The 16,438-nt window shown below is 32.3% G+C and overlaps 1 protein-coding gene across 1 annotated transcript; it reads left to right on the top strand.

Annotated features, from left to right (window-relative positions):
- Positions 1-4,570: 4,570 nt before the first annotated feature.
- On the top strand, positions 4,571-8,037 carry LOC112727027 (CDT1-like protein a, chloroplastic). Its single transcript, XM_025776622.3, has 7 exons — positions 4,571-4,983; positions 5,071-5,190; positions 5,459-5,696; positions 6,130-6,912; positions 7,309-7,510; positions 7,601-7,691; positions 7,802-8,037. The coding sequence occupies exons 1-7, from the start codon at positions 4,643-4,645 to the stop codon at positions 7,857-7,859; spliced, it is 1,833 nt and encodes a 610-aa protein (XP_025632407.1). The 5' UTR covers positions 4,571-4,642; the 3' UTR covers positions 7,860-8,037.
- The last annotated feature ends 8,401 nt before the right edge of the window (positions 8,038-16,438 follow it).

The following is a 16,438-nucleotide window of genomic DNA, read 5'->3' as shown; positions in this document are numbered from 1 at the left end:
ACATTCTTTAAATTACTCACTTATTTTTAACAATGACTAAAATCTTACACTTTTCAAATGCAATTCACACTTGGAGCCTTTGGGGGGGGGAAGGGGTTGGGTTGGTTTTGAACTCACTCAATAATACACTTTTTAAATTACTCACTTATTTCTAACAATGACTAAAATCTTGCACTTATTAAATGCAATTCACACTTGGAGCCTTTTGTGGGGGGGAGGGGTTGGGTGGGTTGGTTTTGAACAGAGGTGGCAAAGCGGGCCAGTCCGTCCCAACCCGCCCGCCCTATAAATGGGGTGGGCCGGTCTGGCCCGGCCCGCCAACTAATATGGGTTCAAAATGCTAACCCGCCCCGTTTTATGGTGGATTGGCGGGTTAGCCTGCTTGACTTTTTTTTTTTTTGAAAAATAAAATTCATTAAAATTAACCAAAAAATAATAATTAAAAAATTAAATACAAAAAAAATAGTCAAATTATAATATAATTTTTCACTATATTTTTTTAATTTTTAACTTCAATAAAATTGTTTAAAATAATATTTGTCAATAGAATCATTTTTATTTTAAAAAATAAGTCACATAATTTGAGCAAATATACGAAATTGTAAAATAAAATAAATAAAGTTAATAACTAAAAGAAGAATTAAAAAAAAGTGTTTGAAAATTCTATAATTATTAATTTTATAATAGTAATCACTCTTTTATTTAATAAAAAAAAGAAAAATAAAAATCTTCGACCCGGCGGATCGCCCCGTCCGCCAAAATCCGCCAATTTGACGGTGCGAGTTTGGTGGATTTTTTTTTAATTTGACGAACTTCAAATCCTAGCCCGACCCACATTTTTGGCGGGTTTAGCAGGTCGGCCCCAACCCATTTTACCACCCCTAGTTTTGCACTTATTTGGAATATGATTAATTGAGTAACCCATTTTGCCACCGCTAGTTTTGAACTTATTTGAAATATGAGTAATTGAGTACTTTATCTTAGACATAGAAATAGATGAATTCAGCTCTATCCCTCCTATTTGTGATCTCTCTAAATTTTTTGTGTTGTCTTTTCATCTTTCATTATTATGATTTTTGAACCAAATATTTGCCTCTTTGTATTTTTTCTTAGTGTTAAAATTCATCTATTTATTTATTATATATTATTAATTTTATAATTAAATTATATTACATGTCATTTTTTCATTATAATTAAAATTAAATTTTTTCTTTTAAAATTAAAGAATTTTCTTGTCCGCTCTTTCTCTCTTTGATCCTTTCTATATCTTTCTCATTTTTTCACTTATTTTATCTCTTTTATATATTATCAATGATTAATTATAAATTTGACAATCAAAATATACAATATAATATTCTCTAATTACAAGTAAAATTAAATTAAAATTAAAATATAATTATATTATATTATTATTTATTAATTTAACAACCAAAATATATCACACAATATTTTTTCATTAAAATTGAGATAAAATATTTTATTCTAAAACTAATAAATTACATTCATCCATCCTTTTATCTACCTTTCTCTCCTTCTCAATATCTCTCTTCCCTTCTCACTCTATATATAACTTATAATTTATATTTTATATTACTAATTTGATAATCCAAAATATGTCACAAGATATTATTTTATTACAATTAAAATATTAAAATCTTTTCCTCCAAAATTAACAAACCCCATCTCTCTTTTTTTTATCTTTCTCTTTTTTCTCTCATTTTTTATATATCTCTATCCTTTTAATTTATAAAAAATAAAATTAATAAAATAATATAATTAAAAATATCCAATAATATTATTAACATAAAATATATATTATTATTATATACATATTTTTTTAGCTTTTTATTAAATTTTAAATTTTATTATTTATATTTCTAATCTATATTTTTACTTCTCTTCCTTTAAATATTTAGTACATATAATTTGGAGAGAATACGAATGTTGTGATTAATAATTAGAATTCAAATTTAATTGTTTAAAAAATTAATTTTGAGTTAATTTTATAACTATGAATATAAAATTTTTATACTAATATCTAATTATATATAGAGAGAGAAAATATTATTTTTAAATAATAAACATAAAAATTAATTATTTTTATTTGTTCAACAAGTTTAACACATAATCAAAATGTAAAAGTATATACATTAAATTTTTAAAGTTTTAGATAATGAATGTTAAAATTAACTATTAGTAAAAAATTAAACTCTTACATATGAAAACAATAACAAAAAAAACTTATTATTTGATTTTTTGTATCTACGGAGAGTTTGGTCTTCTTAGTCGACGAAGACCTTTGTCCCCTACCACCTTTTTATAAAAGTAATTTGATTCTATAAATCTTTTCTACCGTTATCTATAATGTCAGGACAAAGTCAACATAGTTTCAAAATGCGGGCAAAAACACTAGTATATTACTAATTTTACAACCAAAATGTGCTACATGTCACTCACTCACTACAATGGAAGTCAAATATTTTCCTCCAAAATTAAAGAGTTCTCCCCTCCTCTCTTTCTCTTTTTTTTATCTCTCTCATTCCTTCGCTCATTCTATCTTTCTTATATATCATTATCAATGACCAGTTTATAAATTAGACAAATCAAAATATACAACATGACATTCTCTAATTGCATTAAAATTAAATTAAAAATTAAAACTAAAATGTTAAAATTAAATATAACTATATTATATATTATATTTATATATTACTAACTAATTTAATAACTAAATAAAATGTGTCACATGACACTTTCTTATTAAAATTTAGAGAAAATATTTTTTTCTAAAATTAGTAAACCTCCTTCTTACATTCTCTTATATACCTCTCTTTTTTTTCTATTTCTCTCTATCCTTCTCACTATATATATATATAATTTATAATTTATATTTTATATTAGTAATTTGACAAATCAAAATATGTCACCATATATTTTTTATTATAATTAAAATAAAAATTTTTCTTAGCTTCCAAAATTAACAAACCCCCCTCTCATTCTTCTTCTTTATCTTTCTCTCTCTTTTCTCTCATTTTCTATTTTTCTCTACCTTTCCGTTCTATAAAAAATAAAATTAACAACATAATATAATTTAAATAAAAAATATTATTATATGCATATTTTTTTTATCTAGTTTAAATTTTTACTGCTTATCTTTCTAATATATATTTTTATTTCTTTTTCTTCAAACATTTATTACATATAATTTAGAGAAAATAATCATGTTGTGATTAAAAGTTAGAATCAAGATTCAATTATTTTTTAAAAAAAATAAATTTGAGTTAATTTATAACTATTAATATAAATTTTTTATGCTAATATCTAATTATATTTTTATATATAGAGAAAAATATTATTTTTAAATAGCAAGCATAATTAATTATTTTTATTTGTACAACAGACTTAACACCTAATCAAATATAAAAGTATACACGTTAAATTCTTTCAAATTTTAGATAACGAATGTTAAAATTCATTATTAGTAAAATTTAAAACTCTTTCATATAAAAATAATAACTAAAAGATTTATTATTTAATTTTTTTTATCTACAGAGACCCTGGTTTTCTTAGTCGATAAAGACTTTTGTTCGACCTTTTTATAAAAGTAGTTTAATGTTATAAATTTTTTGTTCCATAATCTATAATGTTATGACTGACGTAATTTAAAAAAATTTATATTTCTATAATGTTATTACGGATAAAAACACTAGTTAGTTACAAAAAGCTATTTCATATTAATCTTATCAATCATGTTACTTTACACTTGTATAAAAAAACCAATCATTAATTAATTATCATATAAAGCTATGTATTTGATATTTCATAATTTTTTTTAAATTATACTACTATAAATATAATTATTGTAATATGATAATTATAATGATTTTGGTGATTAATTATGAAATTAAAACTGTAAATCAATATATATATCATGCGACTAGCTTTTAGTATGTATATAACATTTTTGTTGTGACTTAACATTTTTGTAATTTACATAATCTAATGTTGGTGACTTGGTGTAGTGCTTATTAATTTGGTACAAGAGAGAGGAATAAATAGGAATAAATTCTCAAAGATACCATTACAATACCAATTCTCAAGGTACCACTTCCGTAGTGTAAGTTGCATTTGTATTTTATTATTTTATATACACTATCTATTTAATAATTTAATTTACCTGCCCCACAAGTTTCCCTTTTCCATTGCTTTCTTCTTTCTCCTTAATCCTCATTGATTTTTATTTTTTTCATCATTTCCTATTTTCAGTCTGCACCTTGTGGTCTTTTCTTTGTTTTTGGTATAGACCTTGTGGTCATTTAACCCTACAACAAAGTAATCTCTCTAAACTTCGCTTCTTTCCCAACCCAAATCGCCGAAGCCCATTTACACAATAAAGCGCAAATAGGCCAAAATTGTACCTCAGACAAGGCCCATAAATAGGCCCACCAAACATGCGCCACCATTAGACCCACCACTCGCGGGAACCAACGGGACATTTTGGCGGGAACAAACGTGCCACCCATTCCCGCGCAAAACAAAACCCCACTATATAAACACAACCCCAATTTTTTTCCCTTTCCCACCAAATTTTTATTTTATTTTATATTTATTTTTCATTAAAATCTCAGATCCAATTAAAAAAATGAGATCTTCGTTAGAGGCTTCACCATCTTCATCATGCAGATCGAAGAAACACAAGGATCTGAGCTCAAAACTCGTTTCTTCAGATTCGGTTTCGCTCAATACCAAGACACCGGAGAAGCCACCGGAGCTGACGCGCCACACGCGCCGCACGCGCAATCGTGGCGTAGCGCTCTCGTTGTCGGAGGTGCGGAGAGTTGCCAAGGGCCTCCAGGAGCAGCGCGGCCATGAAACGACGTCGTTTGGCGACAAATCTGCGAGGAGGCAGATCGAGCTGCGTTCGCCGAGCAAACCACAAAAAACCAGTTCCGATGAAGAAGAAGCCTTCAAGCTTCCCGAAAAGTAATATATCTAAGTCTTTGAACTTTGTTTACTTTATTTTCAATTTGTGAGTTTTGGATTTGTGATTTTTTTTTTGTGTGTTGGCAGGTATGAGATTTTGGGCGAGTATTTTGCTAGGTTGGATTGTTCGATTCGATTGCTGCGCATGAAAGGAATGACACCGTCTTTCTCCAAAATCAGCCACAAGATTGAAAGTTTAACTGATAGGTATGAGTGTGTAATTGAAGTGATAGTTGCTACTGCTATGGTAATTTATTTCTAGAGAGATATTATTACATAATTTGTAGTTTTATGTTGGTGGTTTTAGATCTCTGAGGACTAAAGAGTTTTAAGTTTCCTTTTTTTTTTTAAGTTACAGTTGCCTTCTGCTTCGTTTATTTCATTTATTTTTTATTTTCTATAGTTTTTATGTTCAAATGTTGTTGGTTCAAGGTTTTTGATAAAAAAAATGATTTGTGACTTGTGGCTTGTTTAGGAGGTTTACACTTGGTCATTTGGCTCAGTTGAAATTCGTGTTGCCCGAGGCAATTGTGGCTAAGAAGGTTTTAGTGTTTGATGAGAAGACAAGTTGTATGAAGCCAGATCTGCATGTCACTATTAACTATGATGCGGTGGAGTATGAATCAAAGTCGCCAACCGAAGGCGGCCGGGGCATGCTGTTGAGGAAGTTGTTCCGTGCACGGCTGAGAGATTTTGTTGAATCCCATCCTGGGGTATGCAAGTTTCTCCAACTACAGTGTTTGATTGATAAAATTTATGTTGAACATTAACTTGTTGAATCACATTGCTTTGTGCTGGTTGCAGCATTGATTGCCTTTTCAAGTTCAGAATTGCATCAGTTACTTTTCCAATTTTATTTTCCCTCTTTACTTGTAAGAAACTAAGAATCGTCCAATGGAATTCTAATGAATCAATGTTGAAAATATGAGATGTATGGTACTGGGAAATATAGCTTTTGATATATGGAAAACTTTATTTGGTGAATAGCACAATGACATGATGGTGTCATTATCAAAAGAAGTTTTTAATAGGTAGGAAATCTTGTATTGCTTTATTGATAAGTTAGTACCGCAATCTCAATTTGATTGATTGTTCTTTTTTCTTAAATCATTTGTCATTTGATATAAAATGTGCTTCTACATCTAGGGAGATGAAATTCCGGAAGAAGCGCTACCCGAACCATTCAACCCAAAGCAACATCGTCTATCAGACATATTGACAAGGCCTTTCTCATCTAAGGCGACAATATCGGATGCAGATGTAGCTCACCCTTCAACAGTATCATCGGCAGTCATTCCGGATAATGACACTGAAATAGACTTAGAACCTGTTAGGACATCAATTGAATCCCTTAACCAGCAACCATCAGCAGCCTCTCATGTGCCTCAATCTTTCAGAAGACGGTTCTCTCAGAGGTTGAAGGAAAATGGAACAGATAAAAATGCACTGGAAAAATTGCCATCAGATTCATTGCAAACCGTGGTTTTACCGGATTCAGAGTCAAGCCTGAGTGAAAAACCTACCTCAGAAGGAGCCAGTAATGAAGTATGCCTCACAAATTGTTCTTCATCTAGTGCTCCACTTGCTACTCCATGCAAAACCATTGAACATACAGAAAATAATGGGTCTCAAAAATGCTTTGATGCTGTGTCAACCCCAGCCAAATGTATTTCTACTCCAGCCAGCATAACACCTGCATTGCCTACGCCTCCTAAGAGACAATTCATGAGTCCAGAGGATAACTCTTCCACTACTACTAACAAGTTGGTTAGGCGCCCACCTCCATCGTTAAGGTCGTTGAAATTCGAAACTCCGGTTAAAAATAAGGTTGCAGAGAAAGAGAAATTTGAAACTCCAGTTAAAAATAAGGAGGCAGAGGAAGAATATGATGATCTTTTGGATGTTCTCCCTGAGAGTCTTCTGCAATCGGTATGCCTTCTGCTTCCTTATAATGCTACATGAAGAAATAGTTACAGATTAGCATTAATATTCTGTTGGTTTTCTGATCAATTACACTGCTAAAATATGTTGTTGGCTTGTTGCAATATAGTGTTGCAGCTACTTTTTCGTTGGATGCCCCTTCACATGAAAAACTCATTATTTTTAAATAATTTCATCAAATGTTCTCTATGGAATTAAAGCTACTTTTTCTGTCATGGTCTAAAAATTTTGAAATAAGGATTTGAAACTCTTATTTCACATTCTGCAATGTTGTTCATCTATGTCACGAGTAGTTCCACAGTTTTGGACCGAATATCTATCTAGCCTCATTTTATTCTATTGCTAGAGTCGGATCAAGAGTAACAATGCCTTTACTCTTTGCAGATTAGAGAAAAGGAAATACAAGCAATGGAGGAAAGAGATCCAGCTATTTCACAAGCAAAGAGACGGCGAAAAATGATAGCTGGCCTACCTAAGATCTTTAACATGATTCACCTCTTGCTCCAGTCAATGAACCGCTCCGTTATCACGAAAGAGGAGCTTGTGAGCAAGATAATCTCTGGCAATTGTGATATTGTTGATAGAAGTAAGACCCTGTTCTATAATAAAAAATATGATTGACTATTTTCTAGCTTCCCCCACTCTAAATTTACTTTCTTTATTCTATTATTCTCAGGAGAAGTAGAAGAACAATTGAATTTGTTGCTAGAACTAGCACCAGAATGGATTTCTGAGAAGTTGGCCTCTAGTGGAGATTTCCTTTTCTGGTGAGTTTCTTTCGTACAAGTATATATACTCCATATTCTTAGTAAGCAATTCTAACTATGTAACATTCACTTTTCAATTGTTCTGATAATATTTTGGGTCTAATTTGCAGCATAAATAAAATGGTGGACGCCGTGACCATACGCGCATCACTTCAAGAAGCAAAATGAACAAGAATGGGAGAATGTTCTCAGAATTGTAGTTAAAGGTTTCACAAAGGACATGATTACGTTTCATTTCTTTGGTCTGAGTTGTAAATCAGTAAATGTTAGAACTATTCCTGAGATAAGTAGCTATTGGCATATGCACAAAACCTCTTTTTTTAGTAAATGGTGTTCAACACAGTCCCTTACTCCCTTTGGTATTTTTCCCATTAGTGGTGTCAGAAAGGTAAGAGAGAGCTTTGTGTATATTCGAATGACGTGAAATGATATAATATATAAAGATATTTATAGATTAAAGAAATTGACAAATAAAAACCTAATATCTTATCATAAATATTTAAATATGTTAAACAATTCTAATGAATTGCCAATTGGTTTTAATATATTTTTACATCTTTCGCAAACTCAAGTTGCGCCAATTGGTCTTAGGGCCTGTTTCAGAAGCTTTAAAAGCTTTAAAAGTAATTTTTTTTGAGTTTATGACTTATGAAAAGTAGTAGTATTAATGTGTGCAATTTTTAAAATTAAATTATTTTTTCTAAGAAGCTATTTAAAAATTTATAGAGAAGCTAAAAAATATGATTTCTCTCATGATACTATTATTTTTTATTACATTTTTATAAAATAAACACTTTTAGAGCAAAAAATTCAAACACAAAATAATTTATTTGTAAGTTATTTTTAATATAACCATTTATTGTTTAATATATTTTTACATCTCTCGCAAATTCAAGTGACAACTTGAGTTAGAAACTTATTTAAGGATAAATTTCTACAACCAAGTGATTTATTTAACCAAGTCTAACCAAGTCATTTACATACATTTGCGCATGTTTTTTTTTTAATGTTTCAAATTTACGTGCACACATTCTTTTTTATCCCTTATTGTTGTCACCACCATCTACTTCTCCTCCTCCTTTTCTCATTGGAATTTCTTTAACTTCCTTTATCGTCATCGTCACTACCACCACCTCCACCTCTTCCTCTTTCTTTTCTCATTTGAATTTCTTCGATCTCTTCCTTCCTTTTTCTCCTCCTGCTCATCCTCCATCATCATTAGTATCATCGTCGTCTTCTTCTTACATGTATAACAGAAAAAAGAAAGAAAGAAATAAGGAAAAAAGAAGAAAAAATGTAGCATTAAAAGACATTTTTGTGCTTATGTAGCAAAGTTTCGGTGTAAAAATTAAGAAATTTATCTATTATTGTTAAGAAATTTTGGTGTATTTGTATTCTGATAAGTTCTGCATAATTCAAAACTCTTCATCTTCTTCTTCCTCATCTTCTGGTGCTTCTTCTATTTCATCATCTTTTTTTCCTTATTTATCTTTTCCTTTTTGTTTTACCTTTTCAAGTTTTTTCTTATTTTACTCTCTTAACAAGAATAAAAACAAAAATCAAACAAAGAAAAAAAAAACACATAATGCTGCAAAATTACTAAGAAGAGGATGAATCTACATTCATTCAACTAAAAGAAAGAAAGAAATAAGGAAAAAAAAGAAGACAGAAAATGCAACATTAAAGAAAACATTTTGTGCATTTATAGCAAAATTTCAATGTAAAAACTAAGAAATTTATGTATTATTGTTAAAAAATTTCAATGTATTTTTATTCTGATAAGTTTTGCATAATTCAAAACTTTTCCTCATCATCCTCCTCATCTTCTACTGCTTCTTATTCTTCATCTTCTTCTTATTTCATTTTTTCATAATTCTTCTTGTTTCATTCTCTTAAGAGGAATAAAATAAAAAAAAAGAAAAATTAATGCTACAAAATTACTAGGAAGAAAAGGAGGAAAAGAAAAAACGCAGCAACAACAGCAGCAATAAAAGAAAGACGATGGAGAAAAAACATGCGAAGAAGAAGATCCAGTCTTTGTTTGTGTGCTTGTTTTCGAATCGAGTTTATGTATCGCAATCATTAAATAATTTTGGTGCATTTCTGAGTTAATTGAGCTGGATTCTGGATTTAATTTCAGAGTTAATTGAGGGGCATTTCAAAAACAAGCTCAAACCAAAAGTGCATCTTATTTAGATCTAGAATGCATCGAAATTAAATCTAGAATGTCCAAAATTACTTAATGATAACTCTCTTAAAAATTTGTGTCACAATTAAATAATTTCGGTGTCAAAATTGAGAAGCTTCTGTGTAACGGTTAAAAAATTTTGGTATTATTTTCTGATAAATTTTGCATAACTCAAAACTCCTCTTCCTCCTCCTTCTTCATCATTATCATCTTTTTCATCATCTTCTTCTTATTTTACTCTCTTAATAAGAATAAAAAAATCAAATAAAGAAGAAAAATATATAATGTTGCAAAATCAATAGGAAGAAGAGGACGAAAAGAAAAAAATGCGACAACAACAGTAGCAATAAAAGAACGACGATGATGATGAAACACGCAAAGAAGAAGAAAGAACGTGAAGAAAAAGAGGAGGAACACAAAGAAGAAGGAGGAGGAGGAGGAGGAGGAGGAGGAGGAGGAACGCGGGATACAAACGTTGGAGGAGGAACGTGAAGAAGAAGAAGAAGAAGCACGAAGAAGAACGACGTGATTTAATGCGCGTGTTATAGAATTGGGTTTTGTTAGGTTATGGTTAACTTGGTTGGCAAAAAAACTTGGATGTGTAGCAGGACTGCTAATTTAAAAGAACGAAATAAAGAAAATTGTAGAAATCGACAAAACGGGCGCAGACAAAACTGGCAGAAAAGTGGTAAACTGTCAAAAAGATGCCAAACGGATTGAAAGATGGCGAACTGTTGAAAAATTCCTGAAAATGTGACAAATTGTCAAAAAGATGGCAAATTACGGAGAGATGGAAAACTGCTAGAGGATGGTGAACTATCGGAAGGTGATAAAAACCATCTGATTTTTCCATGAGAATAGATAAATATCCCACAAAGATTAAAAATAGCAAAATCGGAGCAAAAATCGTAAAAACAAAGAAGATACCAAAAAACCTTAGAAAAGATCCAGATAGAAGTGCCACGTCAATCAACAAATAATTTACCATGTTAGCAGTGTGTTGACATGTGGCATTATCGAATTGGAAGAGAATATCACATCAGCGTGCGGACTCAGCCCTAGTTGACGTAAGCAGACACGGATCAAGAAGCGGGACAGATCTGGAGGCACAAGATAAGAGAGGAGGCCTTGATCTGGACTATTGATCTGACATACAAAACGAATGATCTAGATTGGAATTGGAAAATGATGAAGAGGGAGATGGAGGCAGCAAACATGGAGAGGCATGTGGAGGCGTGTGACCATTCTGACTGTAACACCCTGACTTTTAGTACCTTATGATCGCACTAAAAGTCCAGGCGTTACCTACTTCTACACCTTTAATTTCATACTATATTTATTTAATATTAAACCTTCACGAATACAAACCGAAATTTTAATTAAGAAAAGCGAAAAACCTTTACTTTAAATCACTTAATCACAAAGGTATATATTCACATAGCATTATATACATAGACTTATTCAAAGATTCTCAAATACAAGTCTTATCCCTCTAAAAACCAAAACAATAAACGACGAGAGAAAAAATAAAACCTAAGACTGAACTAAATACTGAAATACGAATACATATATACATAAAACTTTGTAGTTCGGTCGCGGCTCCGTGCTTAGGATTCCTGATCCTGCCGCTGAAAAAGAAACCTGTAGGGGGGGTGAGAATATCATCCTCGCAGGTTCTGAGTAAGGACAGTGAATGCCGTGAGAGTAAAGAAATAAATTGCAAATAATTACTTTATAACTTTAAAAGACTTTAGTTAGTTCTCTATAAATTAAATCATTCTAAGCAAATCCCAGTCATGTCATTCAGTTTTGAGTTTCAATAATCAGTTCTCGGTTATCTTAATCCCTGACATATACAGAAACCAACAAGCACAAGTACACACGCAATACAAGCACACAACCAATTCACGCATAAATCAAATATAAGAAAATTCACAAATAATACAGCACAACACACAGGAACACTCATGCAATTCACACAAATGCATATAATGAATGCATTTCCTATGCAGGCCATGAATTTATGCGTCAGTTGTCTACTCGCAACTCGACGTTACCCAGGACAAACCCCAAATATGGTTTCTCCACTGTGTCAGTCAGGCACATTGGTATCATCATGGGCAAACCCATGTCAATCAGGATACCTCGCCATCACAGGTTTACCCGTGTCAGTTATGCCGGATCATAATCGTAATAATTTTTGCTAGCATCTCTAATGTGCATCACAGTGAAATAGACTATCAGTTAGGCGGACATTCCCGCATTAACAACCTTAGGCTATCAGTTAGGCGGGTGCTCCTGCATTAGTAATTGGCACAAAGCCCAATAAAAAAACCAATTCTTAATTATGTTTTTCATTTATAGTTTCTGATTCCTTTTCTTTTTTGTCATACCTCCGCATCACCAAATAATCAATCACACCTTCGCATTACCACATAATCATTCACACCTCTACATCACCAGAAAGATACACTTTTAGTCATTCATCAATCGTAACCGCAAAATGTGTAGTTTATACGTATCCAAACTTCTTTAACGTTTAGTCAAGAATAAAAAATTCCTTTTCTTAATAAACCGAATTCAAATCATAACTTAAAACAAAATCTTTTCTCAATAAATTGAACTTAAAACATAATACTTTTCTTAATAAATCAAAATCAAATAATATAATTCTTAAGTAAAATTTTCTTTTAAATAACGCATTACACAAAGCCTCGGAGTTTTATAAAAATTTCTGCAGCATTTTCTCTAAAATTCGGGCTTTGCCACTCTTCAAGGGTCTCAACCAAACCATTTTCAATTCTCAATTCATTACCAATAAATCAAACCAATATTTTCTCAAACTCTTTCCAATGGTTTCAAACCCAAGTCACTCCTTAATATAAATGTATAACTCAAACTTTCAATACAAAATCCTTTTCTCAATATAAGTAAATGTGTAAATCAGATCTTTTCCAACATAGAATTATTTCTCAAAATAAGCCTATAAATCGGATTTCTAATACAAAGATCGTTTTTTAATATAAATATATATAAATCATATTTCTAAAATAAATCACTTTTTTGTATACTTTTACAAGAACTCGGACAAAATCTCCCCTTAAAATTAGACTTCACCACCTTTATGGATTCCTTCCTTCTCAACAACTCTTCAACATTCCCTCAATAATTTATCAGACAAAAGATTTTAAATAATCAACTCATTGCTAATCCTTAATTCACATTTTAATTTAACTTTAAAAGTCCTTTAAAGGTTTGGAAAAAGGATTTATTATTCTTTTAAATCACTCAACTCCTCTAAGCCTTTATTTACATCTTTTAATTTGAAAATACAACCATAGCTTTCATTTACAAACACCGCAAGTACATTTCATCCAATGTAATGAAAATTTCTAGCAAATCATTCACATAGAAATACAATCGCATACTTGTTTCCAATTCATATATAGTCAACTTTCATCACAATCAGCTAAAAATCACAATTTTCAACAATCCCAAATAATAAGGAAATTAACACATATTTATCAAGTTCAGCCATTTTCACAGTTACAAATCCTACTCAAATTTATCATTCAATTAGTCCAGACAATCATAAATTATTTGCAATTAATTAATAAACTTTTTGGGCATTCATAAATTAAAAACTTATACTTTTAGAACAAACCCCCTACCTCAGTTAGTTGAAACCGTCGAATTTAAATGCGATAAACCCACCTATTCTAAATTCACAGCAACAACGTCAACAACAAACTCAAATCGAACTAGCAATAACAGCGACGTCAGTGAGGGCAGCCCCGACAACCACATGCAACTCAACCGAAACCTCCAATCCACAACAATGAAAATCACACTAGCAGTACCCACGACAGTGGCTGGAAGAGCAGCGGCTATGGCAGCAGCAGCCGCAGCAGAGCTTCAACAGCGGGGGTTCTCCATGGCGGTGACATGCAAGGACAGCTCCTCTATCTCGTCGGGGTTCTAGGCCTGTGTCTCCTCTCTCTTGTCTGGGCTCGACGGCGATGGCACAACTGGGTCAGTGGCAGCGGCTTCTTCAACGGTGGTGACAAAACACGGTGATGGTGAGGCGTGGTGGCTCCTTCTCGCACGTCTTCCTCCTCTGCGATGGTGATGCTCCTCACGGCTCCATCGACGGCGACGGAACATCAGCGACGCCACATGGTTGTGGCAGCGTGATCTCTCTCTCTCTCTCTCTCTCTCTCTCTCAGCTCTCCTCCCTCGCGTACGGCTCCTCCGTGAAGGCGACGGCGGCATCAGGACACGGCAGCGGCGAGGCAGTGGCCGCTCCTCTTGGCTCTCTCGGATTTCTCTCTCTCCTCTGTTTCTTTCCTTCTCTTCTCCTTGTGTCCGTGTTAGGGGTGTACATGACCTGGCTCGACCCGAAGACCTGGCCCGGCTCCGAACACTTTAAGGGCTAATTTAGTGTGATTTCATCGGGTCTAGGGCCGGGTAAGGATCTCAAAAATAGATCCGGTCATTATTTTGGGTCGGGTCCGGACCATGGCTCGGGTCACCCAAACTCGGCCCGGTAGCCTGGTCATCATACACAATTAATATTTTGTGTTATTAGTGATGGATGATGGCTATTCTTATGTGGAATTTAAATATTATAAACCTTAATATTTTGTGTTATTAGTCATTATAAGATTATAAGTTAATGTTTTATGTATAAAATGCATAAGACTTTAGACTAATGCATAATATTGTGTTATTTGTATTGATTTAAATATTTGGTGTTATTAGATAATATTAGTATTGATTATGGTTATGCTTTAATTTTAGAGAAGAGTTGGTTCTTGTTATATTTTTTTAAGTGAATTTTACTAGTGAATTGTGAAATAATGGTTAGAGATTAGGTGATTTTTATATGCTAAAGACCCGGTTTTTACCCGGCCCAAAGGTGCGTAGGTTTCATCGGGTCTAGGATCGGGTTAGGGTCTAAAAATTAGGCTATATTTTGGGCTGGATCTGGGTTAAGCCAAACCTGGTGTGGCCCGGCTCATGTACACTCCTAGTCCGTGTGTGTTTTATGTATGGGTGTCATGTGTGGTTGTGGATAGGGTAAAGGGAAAAGGGATGGCGGTGGTGAGTTAGGGTTAGGTAAAATTAGGATTTTGATTTGGGAATTAAGATTTGGGTAGAGTATTAATTTGAAACCAAATTTAATCTAATATAATTAATTTTAAAAATACTATTTATTTTTTAAATTATAAATTATTTTTAATTAAATATTCTAATTTTAAATTTGAGATAAATAAATAAATTTTCTTTTAGTTTATAATATTAATCAAAATTTTTAATTATTCAATTTAAATTTATAAAACTTTTATTATTTTCAATTATTAAAATATTAAATCCCTAATATGAAAATACTCAATTATTTAGATAATTTTTAAACTCAAAGTATCATAAAATTTAATTTAATTACCTTTTAGAAAAATAATTTTCTTTAAATAAAATTATCAACAAATATAATAAATCATAAATAACTCAATATTTAATTTTCAAAAGCTCGGGTTGTTATACCGACAACGGTGAGGTTTAGTTTGTTCAATTCAAAATGGAGAGACGAACATAATAGTGTGGTCGGTGGTGGAAGAAGACACCAGAAGTATGACCGACATGGATAAAAATGTTGCAGGTGGAAATAAAGGTGGTTGAGGACGACTCATGCCGGTGCGTTTGGCGGCAGTGGAGGGTGGAGTTTTATTTGTTTAACTTTGAACGACACGATGGAGAGGATAGGACGGTTGGCGATGGATGAAAACATCAAAACGAGCTCAAAATACAATTGGAAGAAGCACGACTATTAGAGGTGGACAAGGAGTTTTTGGCGGCATGTGGAGGCGCGTCCAATGGTGAATGATAGTGTTGTTTAGCTTATTAGACTACGGAAGACAACATGGAGAGGATGATCTAATTGGTGAGGTGAGAAAGTATCAAAGTAGTGACAAAAGAGAACGAAAAATAGCATGGAGAAAAAGTGTGAAAAACATGATAATTTTATCGAAAGTAAAATAATCTACTTCAAGGAGGATACTATGACTCTAATACCATGTCAGAAAGGTAAGAGAGAGTAGTAGAGAAAAAAATTATGTATATTCAAGTTGTGTAGAATGATATAATATACAAAGATATTTATATGTGGAGTAAATAGTCATTTCTGACCATGAAAGATTTGGATGCTAACAAAACTGACCATGAAAAATTGAAATTAAATTTATACCCATATAAGATACATTTTATCCGACAAAAATGACCAATCTTTAAATTTTTGTTGATAATTCAGTAAATACCCCTCTTCTTTACTCTTCACAAATCCAAACACACTCTTCTCACTTCTCTCTTCACATCTTCTTCTAATAATGGAATCACCATGCACCACCGCCATAAGATCCGACTCCACTTCCTTATCCGAATTCGAGTTTTGGATGCTCCAAAATCCCTCCTTTCCTCCGCCCAATCTCTACTCTGCCTATGAACTCTTTGTCGACGGCGTCCTCCTCTCTCTCTACCTCCTCCCATCCAAACCCGATCCACC

The sequence above is a fragment of the Arachis hypogaea genome, chromosome 12 (genome assembly GCF_003086295.3).
Source record: "Arachis hypogaea cultivar Tifrunner chromosome 12, arahy.Tifrunner.gnm2.J5K5, whole genome shotgun sequence".
Lineage (NCBI taxonomy): Eukaryota > Viridiplantae > Streptophyta > Magnoliopsida > Fabales > Fabaceae > Arachis > Arachis hypogaea.
This window is presented reverse-complemented; position numbering and strand designations above follow the sequence as displayed.